Source organism: Haliotis rubra, unplaced genomic scaffold (assembly GCF_003918875.1).
Source record: "Haliotis rubra isolate DU_JTF1 unplaced genomic scaffold, ASM391887v1 Scf56, whole genome shotgun sequence".
NCBI lineage: Eukaryota > Metazoa > Mollusca > Gastropoda > Lepetellida > Haliotidae > Haliotis > Haliotis rubra.
In genome coordinates, this window is record NW_025767257.1 from 2,706,901 (window position 1) to 2,719,829 (window position 12,929).

The 12,929-nt window shown below is 38.3% G+C and overlaps 1 protein-coding gene across 1 annotated transcript in view; it reads right to left on the reverse strand.

Annotated features, from left to right (window-relative positions):
- The window catches only part of LOC124253949 (tensin-1-like), a 253,052-nt gene that overhangs the window by 39,901 nt on the left and 200,222 nt on the right, over positions 1-12,929 (reverse strand). The window contains 7 exon segments of the mRNA XM_046687798.1: positions 5,265-5,438; positions 5,658-5,741; positions 6,596-6,837; positions 7,342-7,439; positions 7,737-7,801; positions 8,769-8,830; positions 9,389-9,427. Of these exon segments, the coding sequence (XP_046543754.1) occupies positions 5,265-5,438; positions 5,658-5,741; positions 6,596-6,837; positions 7,342-7,439; positions 7,737-7,801; positions 8,769-8,830; positions 9,389-9,427 (764 nt within the window).

The following is a 12,929-nucleotide window of genomic DNA, read 5'->3' on the forward strand; positions in this document are numbered from 1 at the left end:
TGTGACAGCAGTTGGGGGTAGCAAATCAGCCAGGTGTTGTACCTGCAATGTAACCCCCAACCACTGCTGTATTGGGTTATCCCCTCCAACCACTGCTGTATTGGGTAATATCACCCCCTCCAACCATTGCTGTATTGGGTAATCTTACTCTCTCCCCTCCAACCACTGCTGTATTGGGTAATTCCCTCTCTCCCTCCAACCACTGCTGTATTGGGTAATCTTCCTCTCTCCCTCCAACCACTGCTGTATTGGGTAATATCCCTCTCCCTCCAACCACTGCTGTATTGGGTAATCCCTCCCCTCCAACCACTGCTGTATTGGGTAATTTCACCCCACCCTCCAACCACTGCTGTATTGGGTAATCTCCCTCTCCCCTCCAACCACTGCTGTATTGGGTAATCTCCTCACCCCTCCAACCACTGCTGTATTGGGTAATCTCACCCCCTCCAACCACTGCTGTATTGGGTAATCTCACCCCCTCCAACCACTGCTGTATTGGGTAATCATCACCCCCTCCAACCATTGCTGTATTGGGTAATCTCACCCCCTCCAACCACTGCTGTATTGGGTAATCTCACCCCCTCCAACCACTGCTGTATTGGGTAATCTCTCTCACTGCTGTATTGGGTAATATCACCCCCTCCAACCACTGCTGTATTGGGTAATCTCACACCCTCCAACCACTGCTGTATCGGCTAATCTCACCCCCTCCAACCACTGCTGTATTGGGTAATCTCACCCCCTCCAACCACTGCTGTATTGGTTAATCTTCCCTCTCCCCATCCAACCACTGCCCTCACACCCCCTCCGCTCATGAAGCACCTGGGCTGTCTTCCTGAAACTTGATCCAGAAGACTTCTTCCCTAGTCAGTCCTAAATTAGTCATAGTGGAAGCTTCCCTCCCTCCTCGGTGAGGCAGCCAGACTCGGTGCAACACTCACTCAACTTCGTCATAGGGCTATTTCTAGCAAGTCCTGCTCACAGAGTTTTCACAGGAATGCTAACCTCAACATAGACTTTGCTTCCGCCTGTGTGTCATGATTCAAAATCAAAACAACCATTTGCCAGTCCATATATAAACTCACCATTGAAACACATATGGACACATACGGCTTAGACTGATACCTTTATCGTAAGATGTTTATAATGTAACTATTATTAATCCTTTTCATGTACATCAATTTGTTGTAGCGACCTAAGCAAGTGTATTATAGAAGCGGCTTCAGTTTTAGTCACAGCCTTGACTTGACGCTGAACACTTGTGTTGAAAGGAATGTTGATTTGCTGTCTGGGAGTTGGCTTGGATGTACTTTGTGTTTTCATGTCCTGGGTTTGCTAGCTGGCATTTTTATGTAAAAAACAACTGTGTTCTAAACATAGTGCTTTGAAGTTTGACATATTTCAGGGTATGATTCTTCAACTTTATCAGTGTCAGATACCTAAGTTTGTCTACCAGGTATTCAGGCATTCTGATCAGGTGCACTCATAACACAGACTTACTATCCACAATAACTGCCCAGTAATGCTGATGACTGAGAATGGTAAGACCATGGCTTGATGCAGGGAACACAGCATAACCTGTGCTCATTTTCCACAATGTCACAGTTGAATAATAGTTATATTGGCATAAATAAACCACATGATGGCCCATATTGACCAAGCAGGATTCTTGTTTAACAAAGTCCGTTTTACACCTTTTTTACAAAGGGAAGTATTTCTAGACGGATTGTTATAACTAATCTGACTAGTAATTTAGAAAAAGTAGAAAACGCAATTGTCACAGTCAACATTCTCAACTGAACAGTATTGATTCCAGTAATTTATTTCAAATTTACCACATGTACATGTAAACCTTTCAATATTGACTGGAGAATATCCTTTGCCCTTTCATTCACACTCTGGGGTCAAGTCTCACACTTCATCAGACACTGTAGTATACTGGTGTACTGTAGATAACCACCTTCCTGAATCAATTCCTCAATCTGCTGAGGTATGCCTGCCTGGTTACCATGTCATCATACTGCCTGCCTGGTTACCATGTCATCATACTGCCTGCCTGGTTACCATGTCATCATACTGCCTGCCTGGTTACCATGTCATCATACTGCCTGCCTGGTTACCATGTCATCATACTGCCTGCCTGGTTACCATGTCATCATAATGCCTGCCTGGTTACCATGTCATCATACTGCCTGCCTGGTTACCATGTCATCATACTGCCTGCCTGGTTACCATGTCATCATACTGCCTGCCTGGTTACCATGTCATCATAATGCCTGCCTGGTTACCATGTCATCATACTGCCTGCCTGGTTACCATGTCATCATACTGCCTGCCTGGTTACCATGTCATCATACTGCGGTGCCCTCCCATTAGTCATACGTCCCACTAGTCATACGGGTTAAAACAACGTATGGTATGGTTGGCTGCACCAACAACTACCTTGGTAATACCTTTGTAAAAATGGAATGATCCAAGAAACAAAAATACAGCTTCACATCACTTTAAACTGAATGGTATACCTACATAATCTGATCTTGAGCATAGTATACCTACATAATCTGATCTTGAGCACAGTATACATACATAATCTGATCTTGAGCACAGTATACATACATAATCTATACACTTAAACGGTATCACTAACACATCTTTATTTAAAAACTTCAATAACTTGAATTCACAGTTTCGCAATTAATGGTCAGTTGGGTAGAGGTAGCCAACAGCATCCAGATATTGAACTGAGTTTTTCTGGCCTGCTTCAAGTTGGTCCCACAATCAGGGAGTGATATGCTAGAGTCTATAACATGGAACTCTTATGCACTAGTTTATCCTTTTTTACTTAGATTGAGAACTCAATCAAACTCAGTAGAGTTTGACATTGATTTAAATGTTTTGATTATCAACGGTTGTGGTGTATTATGTTCATATAACTTCAATGTAATTTACTTTAATAACATTCGCTTATATGTTTTCATTACCAAAGACTCTGGCATTCTCAGTGTTAGAGATTAAACTCACCTCAAGCTCTCTAATTAGCAGGCTAGTCAATTTTGTGCAATGACCAGTGGGAGTAGGACTAATGGGTGTATGACTAGTGGAAGTAGGACTAATGGGACATGACCGATACTGCCTATCTATATGCAAAGAAGTGCTGACACTGGATCCCATCCTCATGTCGCCTACAGAGAAGTTTCAAACTAATGGAGTTCTTGCAGGGCCCTCACAGGTGAACCAGGGTATAATGAAGCAACATTTTAACCATGATCCATGGTATCATATGTCATCCACAGGATCATATTCCAACATTATACTATGACCCATGGTATCATATTTCAACATCAACATTTCCACCATACAATCTACAGTATATTTACACCACAAGAGACTACATGAGTCAACATTTCAAGACATTCCACAGTATATTTCAACATTTCCAATAGACAATCAACTGTACCATATTTCAAAAGCAAACCATAGTTCCATATGTTAATAGATATTCCACTGGACCATATTTTGACATGATTCACGGTATTATATGGCAGAATTAACATGTTTTAAACACACAATCCTAGTAGCATATTCCAGCATTTTTAACAAACTATCATAACGGATTATATTCTACTGAATCCAACCTACAACTGATCAGCAGAAACCAAAGCTTAGGTAAGTTATTTCTGTTTTATAACAGAAAACAAAGCTTAGGTAAGTTATCTCTGTTTTATAACAGAAACCAAAGCTTAGGTAAGTTATCTCTGTTTTCTTAACAGAAACCAAAGCTTAGGTAAGTTATCTCTGTTTTATAACAGAAACCAAAGCTTAGGTAAGTTATTTCTGTTTTGTAACAGAAACCAAAGAACAAAGTTATTTCTGTTTTGTAACAGAAACCAAAGCTTAGGTAAGTTATCTCTGTTTTCTAACAGAAACCAAAGCTTAGGTAAGTTATTTCTGTTTTCTAACAGAAACCAAAGCTTAGGTAAGTTATTTCTGTTTTCTAACAGAAACCAAAGCTTAGGTAAGTTATCGCTGTTTTCTAACAGAAACCAAAGCTTAGGTAAGTTATGCTGTTTTCTAACAGAAACCAAAGCTTAGGTAAGTTATTTCTGTTTTATAACAGAAACCAAAGCTTAGGTAATTTATCTCTGTTTTCTAACAGAAACCAAAGCTTAGGTAATTTATTTCTGTTTTATAACAGAAACCAAAGCTTAGGTAATTTATTTCTGTTTTATAACAGAAACCAAAGCTTAGGTAAGTTATCTCTGTTTTATAACAGAAACCAAAGCTTAGGTAAGTTATTTCTGTTTTATAACAGAAACCAAAGCTTAGGTAAGTTATCTCTGTTTTCTAACAGAAACCAAAGCTTAGGTAAGTTATGCTGTTTTCTAACAGAAACCAAAGCTTAGGTAAGTTATCTCTGTTTTCTAACAGAAACCAAAGCTTAGGTAAGTTATCTCTGTTTTCTAACAGAAACCAAAGCTTAGGTAAGTTATTTCTGTTTTATAACAGAAACCAAAAATGTTTCGTACTTTTATTGCATCCTCTGTATATATTAGTTTTAGTAAACAAAATGGACAAAGTCATCACAACATAGTCTGAATGTTTCAGTTATATGGTAACCACAGGAACAGGATAATGTGGCAAATATCTGTACATATGTACATAGTACTTTTATTAAGATTAGGTGGATTAAAATGAGTTTCTATTAAGTAGTACGGTGTATGACATTGTTAACAAAAAACTAGAATACTAATTAGAATATTACTTAATTTTATGGTAGAATATTAAGTATGTTTTGTATGCTAACATTTAATGCCTCTTACACATATTCCATAGCTTGGCACAGAAAGCTTAACTCAGTTTAACATCCACCAATTGTCCGGATATTTCCACACAGCGATAACACAATTTTTAATCCAACTCGAGCTGTTTCGTGTGCTGAAATTAGGTGAAATGTGATTGGTTGACGCCGGGCTAATTATCCAATGAACACTGTCGAGTTGACGATGTATTTCACGCTAAAAACGTTGACTCACTTGACCTCTGAGAGTTAAATGAAATCTGATGTTTTTTTACTTGTATGAAGAATAGAATTAAAACTGATCGAATCGAGGGTCCAAAATTGAAAACTGAATCGAATTGAGGTCTGGGTGAATCGTTGCAGCCCTAATGATCATGCAATTAAGAAAGCATTGCCATCATCAGTACATACAAGTGATGATATGTGATACATTCTATACTATCACCAGTAGAAACTGAATACTTACTATACTCCTGATGTGAAGATGGGCTGCATGCCCTGGTACACCTTGATGTACGGCCGACACCCACCGCTGGTGTCAAAGTTGGGGACGCCGTGGATCAAGATGTGATGCAGGTAGAGGGCATTGCTGTTGATCTTGATAGCGCCTGATAGTAATCCTGCGAAGTAGTGTACATACCTGAAAAAAATACATTTATGAATGAGTATAGATTAAAAAGTGGTTTACATATATTTCAATTAACTTAAAATCTTGTCTGGCCAAAGCAAAATTCAGAAATAAACCTCTTAAGCAAAATATTCACTTTAATTTAAAAATGAAATCAACAATAATATTTATACATTGCTGCATATAGAAACACTTGAGTAGAAAAATAATTGCTGTATGTAGATTGCCTACCTCCTCTGAGAGGGTTGAGGGAGGCCGCCCAGTTTATCATCGTAGAATCTCTTCATTGCAAATCTATCGAGGGCCTGGTCAGCACTGCAGTAAAACATCAATGGACACATAAACCAAGGGGTAGGAGGTATTCTTAATGAACAGACATCACTTCCCTGTAATGAAACTAAAAAATTCATCTTGTCCTGTTTCCCAACACAAATTGAATTTACTGTATTTCAAATCTAGAAGTAGTTTTAAACAGATTGTAAAATAATTTAAATTAAAGAAAATGATTTTGAAAAGCCCAGTTACAGATCTCAGCATGGAACAATTATTGGTTGTGCTTGAATACACAAATGATCCAATGTTAACTCTAAGCAAGAGTTACTCCCCCTTTGACCATAGACAACACATTTGTGAACGCATTTTGCTTTGTGGAGAATCACAGAGGGATCAGATTGGACATTTTGTTATACTGTTCAACCTCCAGGGTAATATTCTACAGTAAGTGATTATATTCTCAAAATGATAGGCAAACATTCAAAAGACAACAAAAACAACTGGTGTTATCACCTATGAAGAAGTATCTGCTGGGTTTGTGTTTTTTAATTCATGTATATAGTTCCCTCTGAATACATAGGTAAAAAAATAATATTACAATACATATTACTGTTTCCTTACATACAAGGATATAGATAATTCTATTATCTATTATCAAGAAAACGGTTTTAAAATCCTTTCTCTTCACTGATTATTAGAGGATTATTCATTCCAGACTATCCTTATTGATTTCTTCACATGTAATTCAATGAATTCTACCTTTTACCAGAGTCTCTGTTTTGCATGCACTAAATCTAACTAAAAAAATATTTTTTTCTGAAATTGAACACTTTCATATACTTAAATATATCCAGGATATTGATAATGTGCTTCCTTTATTAGTGGCTGTGTCTCACCTGGCACAGATGTTGCTGTAGTGCATGTAGGCTGCAATGACGTTTGCCATCCGCCCCTTGCCACCCTTACAGTGAATGACCACGACATGCATGGGGTCTGAGTTGAGCCAGGAGTCGATAGACTTGCATATACTGCAGAGACGCTCGAGGGGAGGGGCAACATGGTCGGGCCAGCCACAGTCCCGCAGCACTCTGGCGTGGAGGCGGGCCAGGTCCTGGCGCTTCTCAGAGATGTTCAGGATCTGTGGGGTACAAACAACCGGGTAAGTGGGGAAGCTGATGCCATACGCATACATGCAAAAGTAGATCAACCTGTTCATCTACAGGTAAATCCTCATAACAGTCAATAACAGGCAATGTGGTTAATGTATTCAACTAATGAAGGTTTGTATGAATAGATGTTCGCCTTTCATTCGAGAGTCAAGAGATTGTAACAGTAAAATGTGCATGTTGGTTCCACGACCAATACACACATTAATTTAAAATTACAACATTTATCATCATTTAATGAATCTGTCTGATATGAATTGGATATTGAAAAAAATATCTGAAATATGATCATATATGATCTTGGTGTATTGTTATTAAAAAAAAATATGGTGTTTTTTTGTAATTACAGCTGTAATACTTATACAATGCATGTGAGATACCAATTACTGCAACAGTCTGTTAACTGTCCATTGAATGTGTAGTGTTTCATTACAGGAATGTAAATGTAGTCATGTATATAAACATATATATCCCACCAGTGAGTTGTCGCCATGTCTAGCCATCAACATCTGTATGACCTCTTTGAGGTTGGCGCGGTATGTTGTGTCGTGACCTTCAGCGATGAAGGCCATAGCTGGAACAAAGGGAAGATAACTTTAAACTTCAAAATAAACTGAGAATGAATTATATGCATGGATCAGTCATAAATTTCTCAAACATTAACATGTAAAATGTAACAATACAGGCCTCTAACAAAATTCTAAGGTCACTTAAATGATGTTTTAAACTTATATACTTATAGCAGTTAAAATATCACTTTATCTAGCTTGTCCATACAAATTCGCCAAGCGAGTTTGGACATTGATTGAGTTTTAATCAATCCCACTCCCACTCCCAAACCCAGAATATACAGGTATTCACATCTACTTACAAATGATCCTCTCGGTGATGTAGGTTAGGTCCAGAGCCATGTGGTTTTCACCCTGGTCCTGGCCCCTGGAAACAAACAACAAGCAGTATAGTCACCGATTTGCGGCATCATCAGCTCTGATGTAGATACAGGTACTCATGGCAGTTCAACATGAATCATGGGGAAAATATTACATCACGGACAACTCTCCCCTTTTGACAAGAAAAAAATAGCTATTCAAATTTATCAATGTTCACAGACAATTAATAAACATGCTATCATTCACGTGCTGCCAAGAACGTTACTTCAGTTATCACAGAAGGGTCAGCTTAATGGGAGAGGAAAGTTGCTTGTTGCAGGCTGGAGACTAACATTTCAGTACATCACATAGGAATGCACAATACTACCGGTTTATCGCAATACGCTTTTCAAACAATACATATTGCAATATTTTTTTCTAAGAACCGGTATATTGGGTGATTATCTTTATGGTTTAAATCAAAATCTACACAGACTTTCATTCACAACAAATGTTTTCCTTCGTTATTCAATGACAAAACGTCGTACTGTAATACCATAAATTGAATCCCTGACTATGCAACCTCATTTTGAGATTGCTGTTATCAGAACCATAACATATATGTTTATGGGCTAATAATGTAGAAAATAGGATCGACATGCACAAATAGTGTCATACTATCAAACACTTAAGCTCCCAATATATCGCAATACAATTTATTTGCCAATACACAGCCCTAACGTCATACAAGCACAGGTATGGTGCTGACAAACCACAAACTGTAACCAGAGTCAATCTGGGATCAGAACTCATTGTTAGCTTATCCTGGCTCGTCAATGAGACATAACTGTAAACTTGTCCACACTGACCCTCTTACCCCTTTAGTTATTATAGAAACCAATTCAGTGGGAGCTTTGGTACTGGTGAGCTAAGTAAGAAATCCCTCGGATATGCTCTTGATGTTTCCTACATATACCATATGTTGCTGCTGACACACACATCTAGTTACAGTTCAGGAAGCTCTGGACACTCACCTGTTGATCATATCTCTGAGAGAGGACATGATTCCCTTTGAACCAGGAGAGGATATCGGTGGCTGCAACAGACACACAGACATGGTAACCTTCGGATGATGTACACTGTATGATATATTGATGCTACGCAGGTGTGTTGCCTCGATGCCAACTGAGAGGGCAAGCTGACCTGGGTGATCAGAATTATAATCTATCGCTCAAAATTCAAATTTATTGTGACTAGAAATTTGAAGTCTTTTGCCATCGTTGATATTTCAACACTGGGCAACACGTACTTGAATCAGAATCTGTGTTCCTCAACTTATCACTCACTGTTAACAACATAAAGAATATACCCGGTCTCAACTCAGCGGATCTTAAAACAGGACATTTCAGGGTTAAATAAAGATATATGCTACATGGATGAGATTTCTGGAGGACGTTTAACCCAAATGAAGGTAAGTAGTAATATAAGAGGCACTTTGCATTGTCATAAGCAATAATGCTGCAAGAGGATATTTTCAAGGAAAACAGGATACACATCAGTGAAAAACATGAGCTGTATTTCATCCATTTCCAACCTTATACTGATTACACATGGATTTAACAGAGGTGTTGTCATGTTCAAGGTTGCTACTTACAGAAGTGGTTGCCTGTTGTCTTGTTAGTGTGTCATTGCTCTGAAATAAGAAAATGATGCATTAATGGAATGGCACCCATAGCTGCTGTTCTCCATGAACTGATGCATGTAACACTTGACACAACCATGGGTATTTGTTTACATTCTGGAAATTCCTCACATTGTAAAGAAATCAGAAAAACACCCCCAGAAGATCTGTGACAGGGGGCAAAGCTTCGCTACACCTACCTCATGGATTTCAAACTCAGATTCTAAACAACGAAGGACAGCTGGATCTAGTGTTCGTCTTTTACTCCTTTCTATAATTTCTTGTATTTTGGGCGAAATTGCATATTTTTTCACCATTTCTGCCTCCATGATTTTGCGGGTATGCATTGTGGTCGTGTTGGAGGTGTTCCCCTCATACGACTTCATCACCTCCATGTTGATGTTAACGATGACCTCAAACACACCACTGGTGATCACTAATCCTTCAACACAGCGTAATATCCTAACACAATGTCATTGGCAACGCAGACAAGGTCATGTGTGTATTCCTGTACCACACATCAACACAGACTCAATGAACATATCCCAACAAAATACCACCATCCAGCAGCAATAGCAGCGAAAAGTCAAACTCAGAAAAAAATTAGATCCTTTTTTTCCAACTCAGGATGGCTCCTAGTTTCAGCATCAACCGAATCGAAATGACACTGACATGTAGGCAGTCTTATGACATTCCTGAGTCGAAGAGTTCGCCCCCAATAAGATTGATGACTTTGCCATTTTTTTCAGGCAGGTATCCAGTCCTTGATTTCTTGATCATTCGGGGCCCCTTTTCATGTCCAGGGTCATCACTATCCATCCAAGACACAGTTGCTTTGAAACCAGTTGACGGCAAGTTTCGACATCCTCACAACAGAGAAGGAACATTCGTCAAGCTGTAGACTGTCAGGGTTACAGGGTTGAGAATCTGGGTGAAACAGTTTGGCATACTCCCTAAACAAAGTTTCTATTTGTACCTAACATATGGTTTTACTTGTTTTCATGCATGCATGTTTTCTTTTCTTGAAGAGCTCACAGGCAAGCATGTTTGACAGAATATTATAATATGCCTTCCCTTGAACTTATTTGGAGCAGATTTATTAAATTAGAATGGAACAGCACGTCTATCTTTGTTTCCAGAGAAGAATGTTGGCCAAATACACCTGGTTTGGAAGTAATCTGCAATTCAACTGAAATCTGATGCTCAAAAGCATGAAACCTCAAGGAATGTGCTAAACAACTGTTACATAATAACTTGACTTCCATGTTTTCTCTAAATCCGGAAAAAAAAATCAAACTGTTTCCTATATTCTAAAAATCTCAAATATACATTTGATCCCAGTAAACCTTTTTCTCTCTCTTATGTCTGTACAATCTACATATTCTTGCAAAATAATCAGACAACGAAGGTCCAGTACCTTAGGCCTTTCAGGGAAGGTGACATTTGTTGTATTTGGGAGCTTGTCAAATTTCTCTAGAATCCCCCCACCTAAGTAATGAAGTGGGCTTGTTGGTTCTGTGTTAAACATAAACACCTCCACCCATCACAAGTCAAGCAGCCTGTTGAGGTAGCACTTCAAGCATTTTGATGACTTCTTAACATTTTCTGAAAACAGTTTGTCCATGCAGGACTCCCATTTTCAGCTGTTTCAAGAATTGCAGAATTTCACATCAAGTTGAAATACCTGTACTAGCAATGTAGATTGCATAAACTTCACCAAGTGAATTCACCTGAGAGGAGTTCTTCAATAGTTCATGTCATTTCGTCCAAGAAAGTCTTAAATGATTATCACAGATTTCCCATCAATTGTCATTATAAACAACTCTGTCAATATCCTCACCATTGCCATCTTATACAACTGTCAATATCCTCTTTCTCCCTCAATCACCCAGGGTGATAACATGACAATTACCAGCAAGTGCCTGACTATGACCCTTGAGGAATGGTCCCTTGTAAGCGCTAGCAGAAAGATACAATCTCCCTGTACTGAACCCAGATCATAGTGGGAGGAAGTCCACAAGTGGACAGTTAATGGACAACTTCCTTCATTCATTACATCAGGTGCCTGTCGTGGCCAACATGTCAACAGAGCCAGACAAGGACACCATGTCGCACACATGGTCAAGTCTTCTGGTTTGTAACAGATATATGAGTGACAGAACAGCAAACCCGGTAAGTGTTGTTCCAGGTAAGTCATTGGACTGCCATATCAGTCTTGTTGAGTCTAAGTGGGTGCTATACAACCATAGGTAATCACCAACAGCTCTTCAACAGATATAAACTTAGTTTGATAGTAGTTAGAGTATATTCAACATAAAAGTGCAAATCAATGTCAAACTCACAGATTTAGCCATGCTTCCATCAGGTGACATTTTACTAGTGTCACAGGTCAACGTGACCTGAAGGTCAATATGATCATCTACTGTGATATTTGATAGAACTAAAAATGTCTACACATCTGACCTGTTAATAGTATAATGTTTAAAAGAGCAAGAATACAGGAAAATGATTATGAATATGATTAACACTGACTTTGAAATCATGGTTGTACATCACTGACAGTCCTGGTCATGAGCCATGAAAACTTAACCCTTGAGACGTTGATGATCATTACGGCCTGGACTGAAAACATCTGCACCTGATCAATGCTAACACTGTGAAAACCTTTCTTATACTGGTTCTTGCTGTCATGACACTATTGTTTACATGTTTGGTATGTGAGGATAATATTTGATTATCTTTTGAAGCAAGATGTTATTGAAGGTAATAGCTATACCAATTCTCCCAATATCATCCTTGAACGTTCACGATTTCAAACAAAACTTTGTCAACATAAATATGTATCAAATAACCTTTGATCAGTATCATAAATCATTGTATTTCCTTTATTACTAAAACAATTTCAGTATGTCACACAATATATATACCTCATAAACGTCCAGTATTTTTTAGAGATCTTGCAACAAAAGGAATATTACCCTGGAACACTGTCTGACATTTACACCACTGACTACCCTCTCCTATTACAACAACAGAACACTTTGTAAGCTTACCAGCACACAGCAATATTCATTAAAGATTCAAAGCAATAGCCAGTTCCCTGACCTATACAAACATTATAAACTGTGTAGCAGATGTGATCACAGCCAAATCAAGAAATTCCTCAGTTTTTAACATTAATACTTTTTTCATAATACACAGTAAGTTTATTTGTGTAAATAACCTTTCTAGCATGATTACTATAATTATGAATTGTTCATTATCTAGAATTAAGTTAATTTTGAGAAAAATATTTCTTTACACAGAAACAGCATGTTCACTCTGTGGACAACTGATTAATTCTAGATAAAAAGAATTCATAGTACCGGTATATCTACACCCAAAATTCCTTACATTTCCAAGTTCAGCATTCTGGTCTATCCAGTTTAGATATTTGTGACTACACTTGTATTAAACTGAACTTGCCAGCGTGGAGTTGGAACACACAAAACAGGTTTTTCCATAGATTAAATCA